This window comes from Gopherus flavomarginatus, chromosome 7, assembly GCF_025201925.1.
Source record: "Gopherus flavomarginatus isolate rGopFla2 chromosome 7, rGopFla2.mat.asm, whole genome shotgun sequence".
Taxonomy (NCBI): domain Eukaryota; kingdom Metazoa; phylum Chordata; order Testudines; family Testudinidae; genus Gopherus; species Gopherus flavomarginatus.
Genome location: NC_066623.1, coordinates 36,366,483 through 36,389,298, shown reverse-complemented (window position 1 = coordinate 36,389,298; position 22,816 = coordinate 36,366,483). Strand labels below are relative to the sequence as shown.

The 22,816-nt window shown below is 47.4% G+C and overlaps 1 protein-coding gene and 1 non-coding gene across 5 annotated transcripts in view; one reads left to right on the top strand and one right to left on the bottom strand.

Annotated features, from left to right (window-relative positions):
* Positions 1–22,816, bottom strand: part of PSD2 (pleckstrin and Sec7 domain containing 2) — a 153,289-nt gene that overhangs the window by 29,008 nt on the left and 101,465 nt on the right. For 3 of the 4 annotated variants that reach the window (XM_050962601.1, XM_050962602.1, XM_050962604.1), the window contains one exon: positions 11,530–11,590. In XM_050962601.1, coding sequence (XP_050818558.1) covers positions 11,530–11,590 — 61 coding nt within the window. The remainder of the gene's footprint in view (positions 1–11,529; positions 11,591–22,816) is intronic. The other variant, XM_050962603.1, reaches the window with a different exon arrangement.
* On the top strand, positions 15,001–15,072 carry TRNAM-CAU (transfer RNA methionine (anticodon CAU)). Its single transcript has one exon. It is a non-coding gene; the product is annotated as a tRNA-Met (tRNA).

The window sequence follows — 22,816 nt, the reverse complement described above, 5'->3', positions numbered from 1 at the left end:
CGCTTTGTCCCATATCACTAACTAACACCATGTGGGGCAGGCTTTGAGATTAACACGGCTAGCTTTGCTCCCTGCTGCCCCATTAACTGCGGTTAAATTGAGGACACTTTTCTCTCTGAGCGGCTCTGGTTGCTGGTGCCACATCTGAATGACTGTCTGATATTCCCAATTATGCATACTATCACTAGCAGGGTTTCGATTAGTCAACACCCAGGGGAGGTCAGGGAGGAGAGCAATAAAGCGCTGTAACAAATCTGAAGCCTCCTAGGGCTTTGCAGTCAACACAGTAGCTATGCAGAATTCCCTGGCAGCCACAGAAACACAGCTCTCTCTTCCAAAAGGACATGCCAACCTTTGCAAAGATGGGGGCCTACATTCAGGCCTCCTCAGTACATATTCATAGAACTTAATAGGGCCTGATTTGTCCAAACAGCCGACCACCCAGCAGCCCCTATTGAAGTCTGAGCTAATACTGAAAATCAGGGATCTTATTTAGAAGCCTAACTTAGACACACATATTATAAAGTCTTGGCCACGTCCCTGCTAATGAGTTAACTCTGGGCAGCCTAGGAGCTAGAACGCAAAGTGAAGCAGTGCTGTTTCTCTCCAGCAGAGGGCAGTGGGACTCATGACCACTTGCTAACCAGGGTATGGCAGTGCTTCAAGCTGCCACCTTAACAGAATGGTGTGGATGAAGCTTGGGGGAGAAGCATAACAGATCAACAATGGACTTCCAAGAGAGGGACCTGGTGCTGGTGACCCTGAGGTTCGGAATACCCTCACCCAGGGACGGCACGAATGTCTTCGCTCACTGGTGCAGGTACCAAGTATCCTTGAGTCAGCTAGTGGAGTTTCCGTCTGTTCCTGCTTGTATGCACAAATTCCCCGTAGCCCGGCTCCAGTAGGGAGCAGCCCTGAGGAAAGCAGTCATTCTCTGAGCTGGGCAAAGGGATGAACACATACCACTACTATGTCCCCTAGGCCAGGCTCCCATCAACATTAACTAGTACGGACTGGCTCAATAAATCTCTCCAGCATAATAGGCCAGCATTATCCCTGGTGTCAGTGGGTTCTCCTGCCACTGAGCAGCACATGCTCATAGCAGTGTGAGATCCCTGCCTCTTTAGGGTCCCTGAGCTGAGGTTAGATGGATGCTGACACCACTTGTGGTTTGTTTCCTTTAGAGATAAGTCACGACCAGAATCCTGAATCTGAATCCCAAAGCTCTGGAGGTGCCTGACATCCAAACCCAGGTTTAATTGTCACGCACATCCCCTGTGTTTAGAATGGGTTGTAAAAAACCACCCAGACCCCAAAGACCCTCAACTATGGAAGAATTTTGCAGCTGGAAACCATCACTACTTCACAGAAGTTGTTCCACATTCACAGGAGTAAATACATGTTGTTGCCGGCAGCATCTTCAGGGGCTGAATGCTCTCATGGAAACCACTCCAAAGGGGTCAGATAGTGAACACAGATGCACCAATTGGCTGCAGCTACACTAGAAAAAAACATCATTCAAAATGAGACCAAAGGAGACGTTCTTGTGCCACGAGACCCAGTTCAGCAAGGTACTTATGCACACTGCTTAACGTGATGCATGGAAGTTCCATTGAATGTGAGCTCTCACATGCCTACAGTTAAGCACTTTCTTATGTACCTTGCTGAATCAGGTTCTCATTGCATAAAGAGTTGCCTGCAGACCTTGGAAAGAGAGATTTCTCTGAGCAACTGACTAGCCACATGCACAAGGTCAGTTTGCCTTTCTATGAAGTCTCAGGCACTGGCCAAAGGCAGAAGGAGGAATCTGGGCGGTGATTACTGCTATGTTCTGCTTGGAGAATGAACTTTTACCCAACACTGCATGATCCTGGACACGGGATGAGAAGTGAAAAATCAGGCCTCTGTGTAGCTCACTCATACAGAGTATTCATTTAGAGCTCATTCATATAGTAACCTCCCTGATGTGTTTGAAATGATAGATAGATAGATAGATAGATAGATTCTGATTCTGCTCTCACGTAGTATTACCCTGGTGTACCTCCACTGGAGCTTTAGCCACATGATTGTAAGAGTAGAATGAGGCCTAGACTGCTCAACTTGCACTGCTTGGGTAATTAAATGCCAATCCATCCAAGATGCGTGTCTCCAGCATCTGATGCAGTCAAGCATCAGTGCCTCCTCCCTGCTTCTCCCGCAGACCTGGTAATATCCCTTGTTGAAAGGCTGGCTAGGTGTCCTCATTAGGTGGCTCAGCAGGTGACAGAGCTCTGAGCAGGAGGGTTAGCCCAGAGGTTTAGGTGAGGCGGGGAAAGCAAAGGTGCAGTGCAGCCTCCAGATTCGAAAGGCTCCTGACTCAGAAGGAAAATGAGGCACTGTGACACAGCAGGGAGCTGAAGACACTGCAGCTGTCTAAGAGCACTGCCCTCCTCGCTCGTCTCTGGGAAGTCTGAGCGCATTTGATAGCTTTAAAGTGATGCCTGGCACTGGTGAACACATAATCCAGAAAGCGCAGCATCCTATAACATTCCTGGCCTCTGAAAACTCTTCTCTCTGTGGCTTCACAGTGGGATGTGGTTTAGCTTACACAGGTTGATTTCTCAGTGCTCACACATGCTGCCTGGGGCCAGGGAGCTCTGGGGCAGTAACTATTGGATGAGAGTGGTATGCTCATGAAACCTAGCATGAGATGGCTGTCAGGAAAGTTTGTAAAGTAGGATGTCACTATGGAAGTGACACCACAACCCCTTGCAGATCAATCATAGTCACCAAGTGGCACTATGTGGTTGTGATGCTGGCAGACCAGTTGCCAGCTCATACCAAGGTACCCATGTCTCCACTGGACACTAAGAGATGCACAGCTGGAATCTGTCTGGCTCACCCGTGGGTAGAATAGGTATCAGAATCATAAGCAAGTGTTTGAACTCTATTCAATGCTCGTGAGCTGTTGCCTGCATTCATTTTACTTGTAATTTCTGCGTTCCATAGGGTAATCTAATGTTTGAGTGGCTGTATTGTGAGCCTCTCTGACTGTCTGAATCGCCAGACAGGAGAGGGAATTTAATTAGTGTGAAGAGTTGCCCTTCTACAGAAATTATTAGCTCCCTCTCCATGAAAGAGGAGACCCCTCAATACCAGATGGGCTCGGGTTGGATCTTACAACTGGAAAATCCCCACATCTGGACTGAGAAACCATCAACAAAAGGACTAGAGAATCTGATTGTTTTCTGCTCTCCTTCCCATGAAGATGAGTCCTGCAAGTGGATTTCTCCAATCAGATGAGATTGCAGCTCAGAGTCCATGGCAGGAGGGGGATAAAAAACCCCAAACCAAAGGAACTAAGGATCTCTCTGCTGCTTGGACTCAGGGTGTGTGGGGGTGGGGGTAGGGGTGGGGGAGGGACAAAGTGTTTCTAGCCATGAGCAAGAGATCCCCAGCTGCCTAGCCTAGGTTAAGTGGAGCTTGCTGATGATAGAAGCCACTATTACCTTTTGAAACTTTAGACTGTAACTCATTTGTGTGTCTGTTTGCTGGCTTTAACCTTGTAAATAACTTATCTCCCTTTCCTAGTTAATAAATCTTCATTTAGTTTACTATAAGATTGTCTACATGCTTTGTCTTTGGTATGAGACCTAAAGCACAATTGACCTGGGGTAAGTGACTGGTCCTTTGGGATCAGGAATAACTTGAATATTGCTGTGATTCTTGGTGTAAGTGGCCATTGATCACAGAGATAAGCTCACCAGAGTGGTGAACCCAAGGGGATGGCTGTCTGTGACTCCATGGTAAGGCTTTTAAAGTGCTGCTTGGAGAAATCTAAGTTTAGAACTCACAGCCAACTTAGGGTTTGTGCCCTGGGTTTGAAGAGTCTGCCCTGTGGATGGTACCCAGTGGCCCTCTGTTCTAGCTGGCATTGCACCATCTGTAACGTGCCATTTCTTCACAGCAACTCTCTTAGAGCAGCTGCACATGGCAGATTGGGTTCAATGCTGATGTTGAGTTAGAAGGGATGGGTTTAAATGGCTGTTTTGGCTTTTCCCAAAATGCTCATGGAAAGCAGCGGAGTTATGCTTATTTACTCCAGCAGAGGATCTGGCTTCTATAGCTCTTTTCAGCAGGAGCTCTGAAAGCATGACACTACAGCAGGTCAGGGTCTTCATCTCCATTTTATAGGTGAGGAAACAGAGGCATAGAACTGGGAAATGACTTGCTGGAGGTCCCATGAAAAGGTGATGGGCAAGTTGGGACTAGGACTCAGATCTCTGCACTGGACCCTGCTGCCTCCTCAGCAAAAGCACTAGCAGCAAAAAGCCGGTGTTGTGTGCAGTGTTCTACTGCACACGGGGAAGGAGAGAAAGATGGAAGAGGGCAGTGAGGCTCGGATGTGTAATTACGGTAACTGCTTCTGCCTGTATTGTAAGGGATGATGGGGAAATTAGTGAGGTCTTCACCAAGATTAGTATCTCTAAGAAAGAGTTCAGGAGCAGCCTGTGAAATACAGACCCACAGATGGCCTCAAAGGCCATGAGACTGAGGCTCCAGCCACAGAGGGGTTCTTGGCAGCAGCACTCCCTGTGCCACCTCATGAAAGGCTGAAAGGTTGGGAGGCAAGGATGGATGGGGATGGAGCTATATGGATCCACTGTCCAAACCCCCTTGCTAATGGGGAATGCGGGGACCATGGATGTTATTTCAGCCCGAAGGCTGTAGTAGTCCTGACAATGTGGCTCTGCTGTTGTGTGGCCTGGGTGCATAGGGATTCCACTCCTTGGAGAACTTCTGTGCATGGTCCATTTACATGGGCTTTGTGCAGGAGTCAGGATTTGACCGAAGGACTAGTCAGCGTTCACTCACAAGGACTGCAATAAACAAAGTGCCTGAATCGCCTCCTACTTTGTTTACACCAGTATGACATCAGTGTGACTCCACTGAGGTGATGGAGTTACTTTAGATTTACATCCATCTATGGAAAAACTAAATGACACGCAGATACTGAATGATGACTCCTCTCCAAATCACATCATTTTGCATGCAAATAACTGATTAGGTGAATTAGGCACATTCAATCACCCAGTTTGCATGCACAACAGTGGTGGCTGCCGGTGCAAAATAGCTGTGTATTTTGCACATGCATTTGCATGCCTAACATTTTGAAAAAAACAGCTCCATTATTTTATGATTCATTAGTTGCTGAATGCCATTGGTGTGCCACAATGCCACACAAAACCAACCTGAAGAAGCTAAAGTTCCTGCCCCAAACTGCTCACAAGCTAGACTGGAGAAACCAAACCATTTGGACAGAGGGTCCAATCCTGCAGGCTTCATGCAGGCAAAACTTTCGTTGCTTTCATTAGGGGATTGGCCTGCATAAAGCTTGCAAGATCAGGCTCTGGCTTCATCAAGCCTAAGCTCAGACCCTGGATAATGCAGGGGCGCAAGGTCCAATTTCAAAGGGGTGCAGATTTCCTATTGTTTTAACACTGCAGAACTGCCAACCCCAGACATTCAAAAGTCATGAATCAGGCACCCCAAATCATGAGATTGGTTTAACAATCAAGAGATTTTAAAAGAACACTAACGTGGGGGAGGAGATAATTTTTGAGCTTTTAGGGGTCATGTTTTCAAGCTTTGCTCTGCAACCACTTTTTTCCATGAAAGCTGAGATTATCCTGTCATTTTTTGACTCCAGGAGCTGGGGCTTTAAGAAAAAAACCACATGAAATATTACGAGGATTTTAATAAAACTGCAAGATGCGGCAACACTGTGATACTTATTCATCATTGTTATGTTTTGGCTAAAAGCCTTGACCCAGGTGTAATAATAACCAGCAGTCATGCATGAGAAGATTGTGAGGCCATTGCAGACAGAACCCAAGAGGTCTCCTGCATCCTGTAGCTAGCTCCTTTCAAGGAGATCTCAGGAACTGAAGTAGCCAACAGCAAAGTCACATTGCGGTGTTGCCAACTCTCATTTTATCATAAGGCTCCCATTATTTGGTGTTTCTTTTAAAGCCCCAGCTACAAAAGTCATGTGATTATCTGAAAAACTCAGGTGTTACTACAAAAATATGTTTCGGTTACAGAGAAAAGCTTGAAAACATGACCCAAGTGTGCCCAGCATTTATCAATTCAGGCTCACTGCACTGCACCTGCTCCAGCAACCAGCTGGGGTTAACCCTTTTCAAGCAAGTGGGATTTCACAATCTCTCCCACCTCTCAGCAATGTGCAGTAATATGTTGCAACATGTCTTCCATGATGTCAATAAATAACGTAATAGGTGGTGGTGTTACAGCACCTGTAACCAAACAGTTAGAAAGAAGGAGGCAGATCAGATCACATATTCTGCCTCCCTTAGCATTTATTTTAAAATGAGAAATGTCTATGAATCTTTGGTTTGTTATTAATGATGTATTTAGAAAGGTCCCTGCCCCTAGAAGACTGTTGTACTGAGTGATTCTTGGTCAAAAGAAGATTTTTGACTCACTGAAACCCACTGGAAGGAATGTAGACTGTGGGAAACATTCAACATGTTTTTAGGGTCTGCTGTGATGAGGTGTCAGAATGGCTGCTGTGAATATCAGTGAGAGGAACCCAGATGCTGATGCGTGATCAATAGCATTTTAGTTTGAGGAATCTTGTTGCTGTTGAAGTCTATGGGAGTTCTGCCACTGATTTCATTCAATAGAAGCAGGACTGGGCCTCTGGAATGTAGCAGGGAATCACACACCCCCTCCAGAAATACATGTAATTCAGATACTTTTTAAACTACATTGTTGTAATGCACAATCACGTACGTATCCACACACACAAAAGGACTTCTTACACAGGAAAAAACCAAATCAAATGCCATTACTTTAAGCAAAGCACTACAATCACTGCACTTACCACCTGGCAAAGGGTTAAAGAGCAGAAAGAGAGGATCCAGGAGCAGAAGGAGGAAAAAAGGAGGAGAAGAAGGAGAAGAAGAAATTAATGTTACACATGCAAAAAAATATAGAAAAGAACTTCCACAGTGAAGGGAAACCTCCTTAGCCCAGGAAACTCACATTGATCCTCATTTCTACAGCCGATCACAAAATATCAGTTGTTGTCCCTGGACAGTTAGAAAAAAATGTTGCTTTTGAAATTTATGATGAACATTTTCCCTGTGAAAAGCCACAAATGCAAGTGTTTTGGCTCTTTGAAAAACTTCCCATTTTCTGTAAAATTTTAGAGGGATTGGTTTTTCATCAAAAAACAGAAATATTTTGACTGAAAGGAAATTTTATGTTTTGGCTGGAAAGCCAGTTTTGGTTGGGGGGAAAGAATGCTTTGATGAAAAAGAAAGTTGACCAGTTGTACTCAGTTCAGACAAAGGATTTGTGAGATGTGCTGTTCTTGCACAATCCTGTTCCAAACCCAGATTAAAGAGCATGAAACACCATGCTCAGTGCATATTTATTTTCCTGATGGGCATCTGGAAATCTAGCTGGTGACTAATGTAATGGTATCCATGCTGTACAATACATACTCTACTCTTGGAGACCAGTAGGTCAGTCCTGCCAGCCTTGGGAGATCCCAGAATGTTATTTATGGTAGCCTTGTAATGCAGGGCGCTACACACATTCTATTAGGGACTCTTGCTAAAGGAGGGCAATGAGACGTTTGCTGTTTGTGCTTCTTGTGTCTCTGTTGTACTGCAATTTCATTTTTCTCTGTAGCTTATTTTAGACGTAGCTTTGACAACAGGGCTTCAAAGCCTCTCTCTTTCTCTAGCATCCAGTCATTGTGCTGCCAGAAGCTTGGCTGTGTCATTGCTAAGCCAAGTGGGGCACTAGCTGATGGCTTGGATTGGATTCCAAGAAAATTGTTCAGGTTGCTCACACATTTCAATGTCCTCATGACAGTGGGGTACCATAAAGTTGGGCACAGCAGCCCCCCATGGAATACAGCTGAGCGTGGAGCAGAGAAAATGGCACCTGCAATTGCCCTGGTGGATGGGAGGTTGAGGGCGGCCATGCAACATGTCAACTGCCCTTGTGCTGCTGGGGGCCCAGGGCTAAGCAGGATCTTGCCCATAATTTTTTACCTGTGTCCTGTGACCCTCCTGCCTGGTTTATCTGTTTCATGGCAGGCTGAAGCCCTGTGGTATCTCAATTGCTTCTCAGGTCTTTCACCTGCCCAATGCTGCTGGATGCACCTCCATCTCAGAAAGGGCTGCAACCAGAATTTTCCTAAGGTGGGAGCCCAGAGCTCTTCCTTCCCTGCCCTGCGCCCTGCCCCATGCTCTCTCCCTCACACTCCCCACTGCCCTCAGCCACATCCACTCCCCCTCCCTCCAGCTCCGCACACCCCTCACTCCAGCTGCTCAACACCCAGCCCTGCGCTCTTCCCCTTATGTTATCCTGCATCCAGCTCTGAGCTCTCTCTGCCGCACACCCAGCCACAAGATCCTCCACAGCGATGTGGTCATCAGGAGCTGCTCTAGGGATTTTGCCACCCCAAGCATGGCAGGCAGGCTGCCTCTGGTGATTTGCCTGCAGATGGTCCGCTGTTCCTGCGGCTTCAGTGGACCTCCTGCAGGCGTAAGCCACGAGACAAGCAGACCCTCCATAGGCATGCCTGCGGGAGGTCCACTGAAGCCACGGGACCAGCGGACCATCCGCAGCAAGCTGCAGGAAGCAGCCTGCCTGCCGCCCTCGCGGCACCAGCAGAGTGCCCCCTGTGGCTTGCCGCTCCCAAGCACGAGCTTGGCATGCTGGGGCCTGGAGCCGCCCCTGGTGGTCATGCTGAAGAGCACCATCCCCACCAGGGGCCAGGCAGTTCTGGGAGCCCCAGCCTCCATCCTTCTTCTGCATCTCCGCTTCTCCAGGAAGCACCAAAATGATCCAGTCCTCCCATCCTCCTGCAGACTTGGAGTGTCTGGAGCCCCTGTCTCCACTTCTCCCCGGGGGCTGGGGATGCCTGAGGCCCCTGGGTGCCAGAAGGGATGCAAAGGTGGGGTGTCCTACCCTGGCAAATGGGGTCATAGCGCCACTCAAATTTAATCCATGACCCCCCATGGCACCCAGGAACCCGACAGCCTTAAACCTCTCTCTCAACCTTATGGTCTGTGATTGAAGCTGAAAATCCATTGGGCTGCTAGCTCAGTCTAGACTTCTCCAGCCTCACTCCATCTGAAGGACATTATTTCCTTGTCCTCCAAGCTTGAGGGGCAGGAAGAAACCTCCTTTCAGCACATGGGTGGGGCTGGCCACAGGGGTGTCTCTGTCAGAATTGCAGCCAGATCTGATCTGGCCCTAAAAACGCACAAATTCAAACTAATAATCATCCCGCGAGCAGCGTGTGTGTGAAGGAGGGAGCGGTGGGTGCAGCAGAACAGCATCCATCGGAATGAGCTGCTCGGGCTGTGGCCTGTGAGGCCCTATGGATGCCATTGGGGGTAGCGCTCACTCCTCTCCCCACAGGCTCAGCGGCAGAGGGCGGCTGTGATCCTGCCATCAATGAGCGTTTGCAGCCAGATGGCTCATTCTAGGAGCAGTGCTGGTGCAAACGCCTGGTCCCCACCACTGCATGCTGAGAACATGGATGCAAGAACTCACCACCCAGCTGGAAGGCCAGAGCACCAGGCTGGTGACTGTACTCCAGGAGAGCCTGGCCCGCTCCTGGTAATGCCTTGGTCACACCCCTCACCCCCAGCACCCGCATGGTCCGCTGAGACATACGGCACTGCACCCACAAGCTCTGCAAGAGGGGGCAGCTTGGCTCCCAGCTGGATTCGCCGTACTGAGGAGGGGTTCACACAGGAGCAGGACATGAGGATTTGCATGCAGAAAGCTAATTAAAGATCTAAGGGCCAGACTGTGCACTTTGGGTACTAAGGAGATGCCTCCCTTCTGGGGTGCCTTCAGAGGCACCATCCCTTTCCTGGCAAGCCTTGCTATTGCTGTGAGCTAGTGTGTGGGAGGACCTGGCTCATGGCCACACCTCTCCAGCCCCCTGCCTGGCCCCTTGGCATGACTACCATCCATGGGGCTGCACAGGGGTGAAGCTGTGCTTGGCCTCTGCCAGTCTATGCATGTGGGGTGTGCAGGCTCTCTGGGCTCACTCTAGGGACTAGGGCAATCAGCCCGCCCTCCCCCGCCCCCCGGGATTAAAACACATGGGTAGGGTGACCAAACATCCTGATTTTATAGGGATAGTCCCGATATTCAGGGCTTTGTCTTATATCGGCGCCTATTGCCTGTGTGCCGATTTCTCAGACTTGCTATCCGTCCCCCTACCTATGGATGGAGGAAGGTGGGGAATCCTGACCCATGGTGGGAGGGGCCAGGGCCAGTGGCAGCCAGGCAAGCAATTGGCAATGTGGTTCCAACTGTAACAGACCTGCATGTGAACAGCCCCTACAGGATGCCCGGAGAGCCATGCGTGTCAAAGGGAATCCAGAGCCTATGGCTCTCTCCTCCTAGGAGAGCTGAATGAGGCCTGATTTGAGACTCACTGCCCACAGGCATTTCCTCACGCTGTGCCCCTATGCGACGTACAGGCTTGGGGTCAGATCAGCAATGCCATGAGGAGAGCAGCTAAGGGGTAGACTAACAATGCTGACAACACCCTATGTCCCAGGACTGTGCTCCTGCTGGAGTCAAAGGTAACAGGACCGTTCCCTTAATGGGGTAGGATTGGGATGCCAGTCATTTTTCTGTGCATTTCCTGGGCTCCCTGTTTTTAAATGCTACTCCCCTACAGTCAGTGAGGTTTCCCCTCTCATACATGGCCTGGCTGTGAAGATGCTCATTTCTGACCTTGTGCAGCACTGGGAATCCTTTGGCACCGGGTGAAATCACACTAAATACCATCTTGCCGTTGTCAGACCAGCCTTGCCTCCAATCAACAGCCTGGGTCCCCTATACCCCGCTGTCCTGCTGCAGCATGCTTTGCTGTGGGAGGTGACCCAGTGCATCTCACAGTGCTCAGTGCATGGTGCTGTGTGACATGAGCTGGGGGAAGGGTCTCAGTCCAGGTCCTGGCGAGCAGGGATCAGACTCGTGCATGGAGGGAACTCTACTGAGGTCAATAGAGAACCAGCTGGGGTGAATTTAGCCTCAGGTGCCTCCATCGTAACAACCATCCCCCAATCGATGGCAATCTCAGCTCAACCCCAGGAGTGAATGGTCAAGGGGAACCAATGTCCCACTGCCCCCGGCTCCAGAAGGTCCTTCCCCAGCAGGGAAGACTGGGAACAAAGGTGCACTGACACTGTCTGGGCTGGACCTGTACTATTCCAAAAGGGCCCCAGTGAAGCCAATGGGAGGTTTGCCATTGGCTTAAGTGGGGCTTGACACAAACAGAGGCTCTGTCTCCAGGGCTGTCTTTCAGGCACTGCTGGGCATTCACTTGGCCTGGTCTCTAGAGTCTCACCTTGGAAATGCCAGAGTGCTCTCTTCTGACCCACCCTGCTTCTCAGGTACTCCGGCAGCATGGCCCAATGAACAGTAGAAACTTGGGAAGGAAGGAAAAAAGGAAGGAGACCTTGATAAGCTCTACTTACATGGCCATGAAGATCTGTGTTTAGCAACATCAGGGCACAGGTCAGTGTATGAATCCCATCTGAAACACACAACAAAAGCAAATGGCTCTTAATTAGCGCTCTCCAGACCGTTGTCCTCAGAGCACATTGACCCCTCTATCATCTCAGTTCCCCCTTTGCGAAGGGGAGACAAACTGTGGCTTTTTGTAAAAGTTTTCATGCTGTTGGATTTAACAATGCACGCAGCAGTGCTGCTGGGTCCAATGAGAGGTTATGTAGTGGGTTTGTTACATAAGGACATAAGAACGGCCGTACTGGATCAGACCAAAGGTCCATCTAGCCCAGTATTCTGTCTCGCAACAGTGGCCAATGCCAGATGCCCCAGGGGGAATGAATAGAACAGGTAATCATCCAGCGATCCATCCCCTGTCGCCCATTCCCAGCTTTTGACAAAACCCGAGGCTAGGGACACCATCCCTGCCCATCCTGACTAACAGCCATTGATGAACCTATCCTTCATGAACTTATGTAGTTGTTTTTTGAACCCTGTTATGCTTTTGGCCTTCACAAAATCATCTAACAAGGGGTTCCACAGGTTTACTCCACAGGTGAAGAAATACTTCCTTTTGTTTGTTTTAAAACTACTGACTATTAATTTCATTTGGTGACCCCTAGTGCTTGTGTTATGATAAGGAGTAAATAACACTTTCCTATTTACTTTCTCCACATCAGTCATGATTTTATAGACCTGTATCATATCCCCCCTTAGTTGTCCCTTTTCCAAACTGAGAAGTCCCAATCATTAATCTCTCCTCAAACGGAGGCCGTTTCATACCCCTAATCATTTTTGTTGCCATTTTCTGAACCTTTTCCAATTGCAATATATCTTTTTTGAGATGGCCACATGACCACATCTGCATGCAGTATTCAAGATGTGGGTGTACCATAAATTGATATAGTGATAATGTAATATTTTTGTCTTATTATCTATCCCTTTCTTAATGATTCCAAAGATTGTTAGCTTTTTAAAGTGCTGCTGAACATTAAGTAGATGTTTTCAGACAACTATCCACAATTATTCCAAGATCGCTCTCTTAGAATCATAGAATATCAGGGTTGGAAGGGACCTCAGGAGGTCATCTAGTCCAACCCCGTAACAGCTAATTTAGACCAAATCATTTTATATATATAGTTGGGATCATGTTTTCCAATGTGCATTGCTTTGCATTTATCAACATTGAATTTCATCTGCTGTTTTGTTGCCCAGTCACCCAGTTTTGTGCAATCCTTTTGTAGCTCTTTGTGGTCTGCTTGGGACTTAAGTATCTTGAGTAGTTTTGTATCATCTGCAAATTTTGCCACCTCACCATTTATCCCTTTTTTCAGATAACTTATGAATATGTTGAATAGCACTGGTTCTAGTACAGACACTATTTACCTCTCTCCATTCTGAAAACTGAGCATTTATTCCAACCCTTTGTTTCCTATCTTTTAACCAGTTACCAATCCATGAGAGTTGACAGCTTACCATGACAGTTTACTTTGCTTAAGAGCCTTTGGTGAGTGACCTTGTCAAAGGCTTTCTAAAAATCAAAGTACACTATATCCACTGGATCCACCTTGTCCACTTGCTTGTTGACCCTCTCAAAGAATTCTAGTAGGTTGGTGAGGCATGATTTCCCTTTACAAAAAACATGTTGACTCTTCCCCAACAAATTATGTTCAACTATATATCTGACAATTGTTCAATCAGTTTGCCTGGTACTGAAATCAAGCTTACTTGCCTGTAATTGTCAGGATCATCTCTGGAGCCCTTTTTTAGAATTGGCATCACATTGGCTATCCTCCAGTCATTTGGCACAAAAGATGATTTAAATGATAGGTTACATACCACAGTTACTAGTTCTGCAATTTCACATCTGAGTTCCTTCAGAATTCTTGGGTGAATACCATCTGGTCCTGGTGACTTATTACTGTTTAATTTATCAATTTGTTCCAAAACCTCCTCTACTGACACCTCAATCTTGGACAGTTCCTCAGATTTGTCACCTAAAAAGAATGGCTCAGGCTTTGGAATCTCCCTCACATCCTCAGCCATGAAGACTGAGGCAAAGCATTCATTTAGTTGCTCCATAATGGCCTTATCGTCCTTGAGTGCTCCTTTAGCATCTCGATCGTCCAGTGGTCCCACTGGTTATGTAGCAGGCTTCTTGCTTCTGATGTACATTTTTTTGCTATTACTTTTTGAGTTCTTGGCTAGCTGTTCTTCAAATTCTTTTTGGGCTTTCATAATTATATTTTTATACTTCACTTGCCAAAGTTTATGCTCGTTTCTATTTTCCTCCTTAGGATTTATCTTCCACTTTTTAAAGGATGCTTTTTTGTCTCTCACTGCTTCTTTTACTTTGTTGTATAGCCACGGTGGCTCTTTTTTGGTTCTCTTGCAGTGTTTTCTAATTTAGGTTATACATTTAAGTTGAGTCTCTATTATGATGTCTCTAAAAAGTTTCCACGCATCTTGCAGGGATTTCACTTTTGGCACTGTACCTTTTAATTTCTGTTTAACTAACTTCCTCATTTCTGTGTGGCTCCCCTTTCTGAAATTAAATGCTACAGTGTTGGGCTGCTGTGGTGTTTTCCCTGCCACAAGGATGTTAAATTAAATTATATTATGGTCACTATTATTATCAGCTATATTCACTTCTTGGACTAGATCCTGTGCTCCACTTAGGACTAAATCAAGAATTGCCTCTCCCCTTGTAGGTTCCAGGACCAGCTGCCCCAAGCAGCAGTCATTTAAGGTGTCAAGAAACTTTACCTCTAATGTTAATAATTTCAGTGGTCTTAGCATAAAGTCCAGCTTGCTAATGTTATCTGGCTCTAGGGTCAGGTAACCCTTCTGTAACAGCATTGTAATATCCCCAGGATCACTGTCTCTCTCTCATTTTTTATACCCCCTAATGTTTGATTGCTTTTCGGATCCTCACTGCATATTGGGCAGAAGTCATCGCTAAGCTGGTCACAGCAGTGCCCAGGAGTTTCTCCTGAGTGTTAAATTAGTACCCGGATAGGGGTCTGAATGATTCAGAATCTTTCTTCCAGTCTGGATGACTCTGCATTTGTCAGCTGTGAATCTCCATGGCCACATGGCTGCTCATTCACCTTGCTAGGGTAGGTCCTCAGAAGTCCCTCTTCAGGTTTGACTAACCTCAATCATTTGGTGCCAGCTGCTATTTTTGCTGCCTCATTGCTCACCCCCGTTTCCCAGATCATTAATAAGTATATTATGGGACACAAATCGTGGTATAGAGCCATGTGGGACCCCGGTGCTAACTCCTTCCAGTATGAAAATGGACTATTTATTCCCACTCTCTGTTTTCTGTCCCTTGGACTGTTTCCGAACATCACCACTAACCCCGCGACTTCCCTTCATTAATGATCTCTTCAGAGGGACTTTGTCACAGGCTTTTTGAAAGCTGAAATAAATTTCAGCAGAGTGGCGCAGCGGAAGCGTGCTGGGCCCATAACCCAGAGGTCGATGGATCGAAACCATCCTCTGCTAGGCCACGTCTTATAGGCCTGCAGGGGGGACATAGGGGAAGGGATAGCTCAGTAGCTTGAGCACTGGCCTACTAAACCTAGGGTTGTGAGTTCAATCCTTGAGAGGGCCACTTAGGGTTCTGGGGCATAAATCAGTACTTGGTCCTGCTAGTGAAGGCAGGGGGCTGGACTCAATGACCTTTCACGGGGGGGGGAGGGATAGCTCAGGGGTTTGAGCATTGGCCTACTAAACCCAGGGTTGTGAGTTCAATCCCTGAGGGGGCCATTAAGGGAACTGGGGTAAAAATCTGGGGATTGGTCCTGCTTGGAGCAGGGGGTTGGACTAGATGACCTCCTGAGGTCCCTTCCAACCCTAATAGTCTATGATATTCGCCTATTGTTCCTTACTCCTTATTTTCTCAGAACAAACAAAGAGTTTGAGCAGAGTATGAGCCAGTTACAATGTTCTTTTGCAGAAGCCAAGCTGGCTTGGCCCATTATACCATGACCCTCAGTGTTTGTAACTCTGTTGCTACTGTTTGTACCTGCTCTGGGATTCCCTTGCTGGCCCTGCGTATTCTTTTTACAGATAGGTGGTGTCCCTCCAGCCCCCTTTGGAGAGGCTGCTTCAAATGAGATTGTGTACTTCGGTCAGCAGCATCTTCTCCAGAGCCTTCTGAATGGCTAGACTGGTACCATCTGGTCCCGGGGACCTGTTGCTATTTAAGTGGCAGAGTACCACCTGCACAGGGGCCAGTGCAACTCCCCCAACTGTGCACTACACAGCGTCAGAGTTTAAGAGCATCCCTGACCATGTGGCCAGTTCTCCTCATGTGCCATAAAGGTGTGGAGAGGAGGTGGAGTCATGGCCCATGCAAGGGAGGCAGAATTTCTTCTTTAGCCCCGCTTTCTCTGGCTTCTTTGGCCACCACTTCCTCCATCTGCCTGAACAAACCCTGAGTTTTGTGGCCCAAACAGGGAACGTCCCTTGTATATTCACCCATCATGTCCAGCTTTACGAATTGACTCTTAAGGCCAGGCTGAGTTTGCCAACAGCTCCACGCTGGGAGGTGGTGCCCAGATCTGCCTGGCCTCATGGGGAGCTCGAGGAGGTATGGTGCCTGCCAAAGTTCCTTGTTGAACAGAGGGATGAGGTGCATCTCTTAGGATGCTCAGTGTGCCCCATGGGTATGAGAAGGGAGTGGCTCCCATTGCCTTGGAAGTGAAGGGAGTGTCATTGTGCCCAGCCCTTGCACGGAGTGGGGGTATGATGGGATTGCTTGGGCCGCTGCAGTCCAGTTCTTTGTGGTTATCAGCATCACCAGCATCCAGGAGCTGGAATAAACCTCCCTGTGAAGAGGGCATTGGCGAGGGATTTCTTCCTCCTTCAATCATCTTTTTGATTGTGATGAAATCAGGGTATGTCTATCATACCCGCCGGATTGGCGGGTAGCGATTGGTTTATCAGGGATCGATATATAGCGTCTCATCTAGACGCGATATATTGATCCCCGAACGCGCTCTCGTCGACTCCGGAACTCCACCAGGGCGAGCGGCGATAGTGGAGTCAACAGGGGGAGCTGCAGACGTCGATCCCGCGCAGTGAGGACGGGAGGTAAGTCGAAATAAGATACTTCAACTTCAGCTACGCTATTCCCGTAGCTGAAGTTGCATATCTTATATCGACTCTGCCCCCTGGTGTAGACCAGGCCTCACAGTACACAGCCAAGCTCCTTACTGCCCCATTAGAGAGAAGGGATTTGCTGTCTCCATAATGCTGGGATCCTGGAGCCAAATCCTGAGCTCTTTACTCAGCTTGCATTCCCTCCAGACGCAGGCAGACTCCTGCTGAAACCAACGTGACTGTGTCTGAGCTGGGGTTGGGGAAAACCTGAGTGGAGTCTTCTGGATTTGGCCTGGATTTGAGAGCTCCAGGAACATTCCCGAGTGCAAACACAAGGGAAAACCTCTGCCAGGCCCAGCGGAAGAAATCAACACCCTCACCCCCTCCGAATCCAGGGAAATGGATTATAAAAATACCCAAATTGGAACAGCACCAATCAAAGCAATGAGATTGCTGTGACTTCACAATAGCTTGTGCCTATTCTGCTCAGCAGAGCAATGGGGAAGCCCACGTGGTACTAAGCACTTCTGCTGTTCTGGAAGCTGGAGGCAGATTTGAAAATTAACTTTTCAGCTGCAATTGGCATATTCAAAACCAAAGGGGAAAAAGAACAATTGGCACTTCCGAGCTGCCTGCTGACGGCAACCAAGTGGCCTCATTTCTAACCCTGGGCAGCCTGTGGGAGTGTAGGGGGGTGCAGGCATGTGCGTGTGCATTCTTGTGTGTGATACAGGGGTCCGTCAATGGGCGGGTGTGTTTGCACACATATGCAGATATGTGTGCTCTAACCTGTGTCTGGTGGCTATACGTGTGCGCGCATGTCATAAATATAAAGGGAAGGGTACCTACCTTTCTATATACAGTACTATAAAATCCCTCCTGGCCAGAGGCACAAAATCCTCATACCTGTAAAGGGTTAAGAAGCTCAACTAACCTGGCGGGCACCTGACCAAAAGGACCAATAAGGGCACAAGATACTTTCAAATCTGGAGGGGAGTGGGGGAAAGGCTTTGTTCTGTCTGTTCCGTGTGGCTTTTGCCAGAGACAGATCAAGGAAGCAAGCAATCCAACTTCTATAGTGTTGGTAAGTATTTAGCAAGGAAATACGTTAGATTACCTTTTGTTCTGGCTTGTGAATTTCTCTGTGCTGGGTGAGGGAATGTGTATTCCTGTTTTTTTCTTTTTGTAACTTTCAGGTTTTGCCTAGAGGAAAATCTCCTTTGTTTTGAATCTGATTGCCTGTGAGATTATCGCCCATTCTGATCTTACAGAGGTACTCCTTTTACCCTTTTTCTTTCTAACAAAGTTCTGTTTTTTTTAAGAATCTGATTGAGGTGTTTTTAGTATCCTAAAAAAAGTCAAACAACCAAGGCTGGTCTGTGCTCATCTTGTTTATTCTCAAGCCTCCCCAGGAAAGGGGGTGTTGGGGTTTGGGGGGATATTTTGGTGAAATAGGACTCCAAGTGGTCCTTTCCCTGATTCTTTGTTTGAATCACTTGGTGGTGGCAGCGTTTACTTAATCCAAGGTACAAGGGAGAATTTGTGCCTTGGGGAAGTTTTAACCTAAGCTGGTAGAAATAAGCTTAGGGGGTCTTTCATGCGGGTCCCCTCATCTGTACCCCAAAGTTCAGAGTGGGGAGGGAACCCTGACATGAGAAAAAAACAGGAATATACATTCCCCGCCCAGCACAGAGAAAAATCACAGGCCAAAACAAAAGATAATCTAACACATTTCCTTGCTAAATATTTACTAACTCTATAGGAGTTGGATTGCTTGCTTCCTTGATCTGTCTCCGGCAAAAGCCACACAGAACAGACAGAACAAGATACTTTCAAATCTGGGGATCTGAAAGTATCTTGTGCCCTTATTGGTCCTTTTGGTCAGGTGCCCGCCAGGTTACTTGAGCTTCTTAACCCTTTATAGGTAAGAGGATTTTGTGCCTCTGGCCAGGAGGGATTTTATAGTACTATATACAGAAAGATGGTTACCCTTCTCTTTATATTTATGACAGCGCACCTATCGGAGGTGTGTATGTATGTGCTGCCTGCAGGTGTGTCACTGGAAAGTGCGTAGGTGTGTGTGTGTATAGTTGTGTTGGGGTCGGTGGACATAGGCTTGTTACATTCAGATGTGCAGGCATGCATTTGTGTGCTAGGCAATACTACCAATTTGGAAAATATTTCCAACCTGCCCTTATGCTGTCAGTGCTTAAATGGATACTGGCGGAGTTTGTTACAATAACCCCACCAGAGAAATGGTTTCATTATTAAAAACGCTTTTTAGCCGTCTTAAAACTAGATCTGGGCAATTTTATTTATTTATTTGTGCATTTTTTCAGGCAAAGAAAACTAGTCAAATATTTGGGTTAAACTGGCAAATGGTTTTGGCTGAATAAAAAATGGAAATTTTTTTTGGAAAATGAAAATAATTCATTTTGACATTTTCAAAAAATTTCAGTTCAGCCACTGAACTGAAAAAAATTAATTATTTGCTCAACTTAAGATAAAATATGCTCCTTCAAGCCAAACATTACAGCCTCCTGCTAGCACATGGGAGCCGGAAAACAAAACTGTCTAAAAAAAGTGAAACTGACCAACCTATTTTCCACTGCCCACGTAGAGAAAAATGCAAAAAGGAATTAAATATTTTAAATGGAGAGAAGGAAACTAGTTTGTAAGTGGAAGTCGCTCTTCAGGCATCATCAGTAACATGGGGAAGGAGTCTGTTTTTTATATGTATATAGGCCCAGGTTCATTCCTGGGTCAATGCTTCTTCTGCACAGGGCCCAGGTGGGTGATGGGAGACGTAATTTACATCCCCACGAGCAAGCTGGGGGTGAATCCTGCCTATTCCCCTTAATAAGGCAGCTTTACAATGTTATTGGGGAGCCTCTCACCCTAGAGTGACTCTGAAGAAATAAACCATTCACATATGAACAATCGTTGCTGGCAAGCAGTTTCCTGAATGCCCTTTGCTGCTATTGAAGATCTGAGTATTTAAAAAAGGGATTTTTCCCATCCGTGCTCAGCCTGTTCTTCTGCTTGACCCTGTAAAGTGAGGTCATCATCCTGTGCTTACGATGGCCTAATAACTGCCATATAAATGGCCCTCATGTCATAGACCTATAACAATGGGTTCAAACACACAGACACACAGACACACACACACAGAGTGTGAGTCCCAGGTCACCTTTACTGCCTCATGGACTTTAAGGCCAGAAGGGACCATCGTGATCCTCTAGTCTGACTTCCTGCACATCGCAGGCCACAGAACCTCACCCACCCACTCCTCCTGTGATAGAACCCTAACCTCTGGCTGAGTTACTGAAGTTCTCACACCATGGTTTAAAGCCTTGAAGTAACGGAGAATTCACCATATACACTGGTTTAAAGCTGCAAGTGCCCCACGCCGCATGCTGCAGAGGAAAGTGATTAGGACATAGGAGAAGGAATAGAGGAAGCGCATCTCAGCTTTGCTACCAGATAGCTTCAATTATTAACCCATACTGTAAAAATCTGGGTACCCCCAGTGCTTCCTGACATGCAGAGGAAGCATGCCCATTGCAGGATGGGGGACTGGGACACAGCTAGCATCCTAGGGGTTGAAATGCCTAATTGAGCAAAGTACCACAGCTGTGCCTGGCCCAGACACAGATGAATGCTACGTGCACCTTTCGCCCTGACCTGTGCACATAATGCTTAATCCTGCTGCCATTCAGGTGAGTGGAAAGTCTCTCCCTGACTGAATGGTTCAGGAGCAGATGCACTGGGCAGCCCCCCCAGTCCAACAAAGCATGAGCTCCGTCAATAGGTCAACTCATGTGCTTAAAGCAACATGTGTGTTTAAGTGCTTGGCTGGATCAGGGCCTTACCCAGGGACCAGTCCCCTCAGTGGCACCTGATTTCATAGCTCAGCCCAATGCCCAGTAAGCAAGGACAGGGGAGCAGTTTCCAAATGAGTCTCGTCACCAGCTGCTGCTTGGAACTTTTTATTGTTCTCAGAAGGAGGATTTTAAAACCGGTATCAGCTGCCTTTCATACAGAACACTGATGAAAAAAATGCTCCTTTCACAGTTAGAAGTAGCAGCGTCGGCCTCAACACTGTCTTCTCTTTCCTGTCCGTGGCTTCGGTCACTACAGGGGCAGGCTCTGTAAAAGAGAGCAGAACAAATCCTCACACTTCATTTGCCTTATTCCATGTACACGTATCGACCAGCGAATCACCTAAGGGCTCAGCAGAATGGCATGTCCCACACCAGGCAAGAGGGGCAGGGGAACAAGTGGCTCAATGCATTGAGAATGAGCTATGGCCCACCTCTGTTCCCTGTTCAGTGCCAGAAGCCTTTGCCTGCAGTTTCAAGAGCTCAAGGAACTGTGGAGATTGATCTTACCTCCTGCTCCTTGGGGGTCTCCTGCTCCTTGGGGGTCAGAGCACAACCCTCAAGTGCAGCCCCTTGTAGCCCACAGGAACACTGCCTTCAACTCCCTCTTCCTTCCTTCAGTCATTTACTCAGCCACCAGTACTACAAACAGACACCCCCTTTGTGTGGGCTCTGATTTATTAACTCAACTACAAAGTAATAAACCCTCATCTTTAGCCCCTCAGGTCCACGCCCTGCTGGGGTTCGGATATGGTTCAGGTAGGCTCCCTCTCTCCAGTTCCAGACTCTTCAGCCCTGTCTCCTGGAGCTGGGTTATAATTCCCATGCTCCCTGGAGCAGGGCCTCAGCCATCCTCTGGGAGCTGCGGTGTAATTCAGGCCAGTGGCAGGTCTCAGCCAACTTGTCCCCAGCTGCCCCTTTTTCCCAGGCAGCTCTTTCTCCTTTAGCCTGGGAGGGGTCAGCAAGCAGACAGCTGCCTTGTGCAAGCTTCTCTCTGTTACGTGGGAGGAGACAACCTATTCTGCCCTGCTCCCTGGGCTCAGACTGGCTGGCTGTAGAGAGTGGAAGGCTGCCCACACTGCACTAAAAGGCTCCTGGTCCAAGCCCCTTAAAGGAACAGTAATGGATTTTTTCACTCAAACACTCATTATTCCCCGGAACTGCTTCCTCTCTGCCAGTATCTGCTTCTGCCACTTCCTCTGCCCTTGTGAACTCCCAAAACCTTAAAGGGCCACGCCCAGGGGTGGGTTGGCTGAGCCCTCATCTCTACTGCTCTTCATGAGGCCAGAACATCCCAGCATAGCAGGGTGATTGATTGCAGGTTCTGGAGGGAAGGCTGGCACTGATGTAGCTGTGAGGATGATGATGATAAACCTTCTCACTGCAGCCCGTCTATAGTTAACCCACACAAGGGCCTGGGAGAGACATAAGTGATTGCCCCTATATTACAGAGAATTCAGCTGAGGCACAGGAAAGCTAAGTGACTTGTTCAAGGTCACACAGTGAGTTAGGGGAAGAGCAGAGAACCTAATTTGGGATTCCTGATTCCCTCCCCCACTTCTGTAACCAATAGACAACATTCCATCATTTTACATGGCTGAAGAAATAAAAAGCAGAAATTCATATTCCAATGCAATACTCATACTCTGATGCAACTTGTATTTATCCATAGGGAATGTAATATTTCCCTATCCAGGCTTCTGGGCTATAGGGGACATAATCTCCTGAGACACCACAGTCTGATATTTAGGTACCTAATCCCCTTTGGGAGTTAGACTCCAAAAAACCTTTGAGGATCTGGGCCAAAGAGCACACAACACTGGTCTGAGCTCCAAGCCACTGGGAAAATGAATGCCATGAATGGAATCAAGTGAAAGTGAGCGATGTGGAATGTGCATGGAAGACGGAGGGAGACAGTATCCTCTAGACAGTAGATACTCTGCTGCAATGCGGGAAGGTGCACTGCACAGATGCAATGCCAGCATTTCAGGGGCTAGGTATATTGATGATGATAGAAGAGCTGGTAATAGGTGGGTGACTTGAGGAAAACAATCTGTCAAACACATGGTCTCATCACAAATGTGTCAGTGAAGCACATAAAGAATGTGACAAAAGGAACTTACCAGACTGGACTGACTGTTGTTCCCTGGGCCATAGTTCCTACCACTCTTCATTCAGTGGAGCCTCAAAGAACCTAAATTTCTTGTCTACATGACACTTGTCAGAGAAAATCTTGCTGTCAAAATCTGTTTTATCTTCAA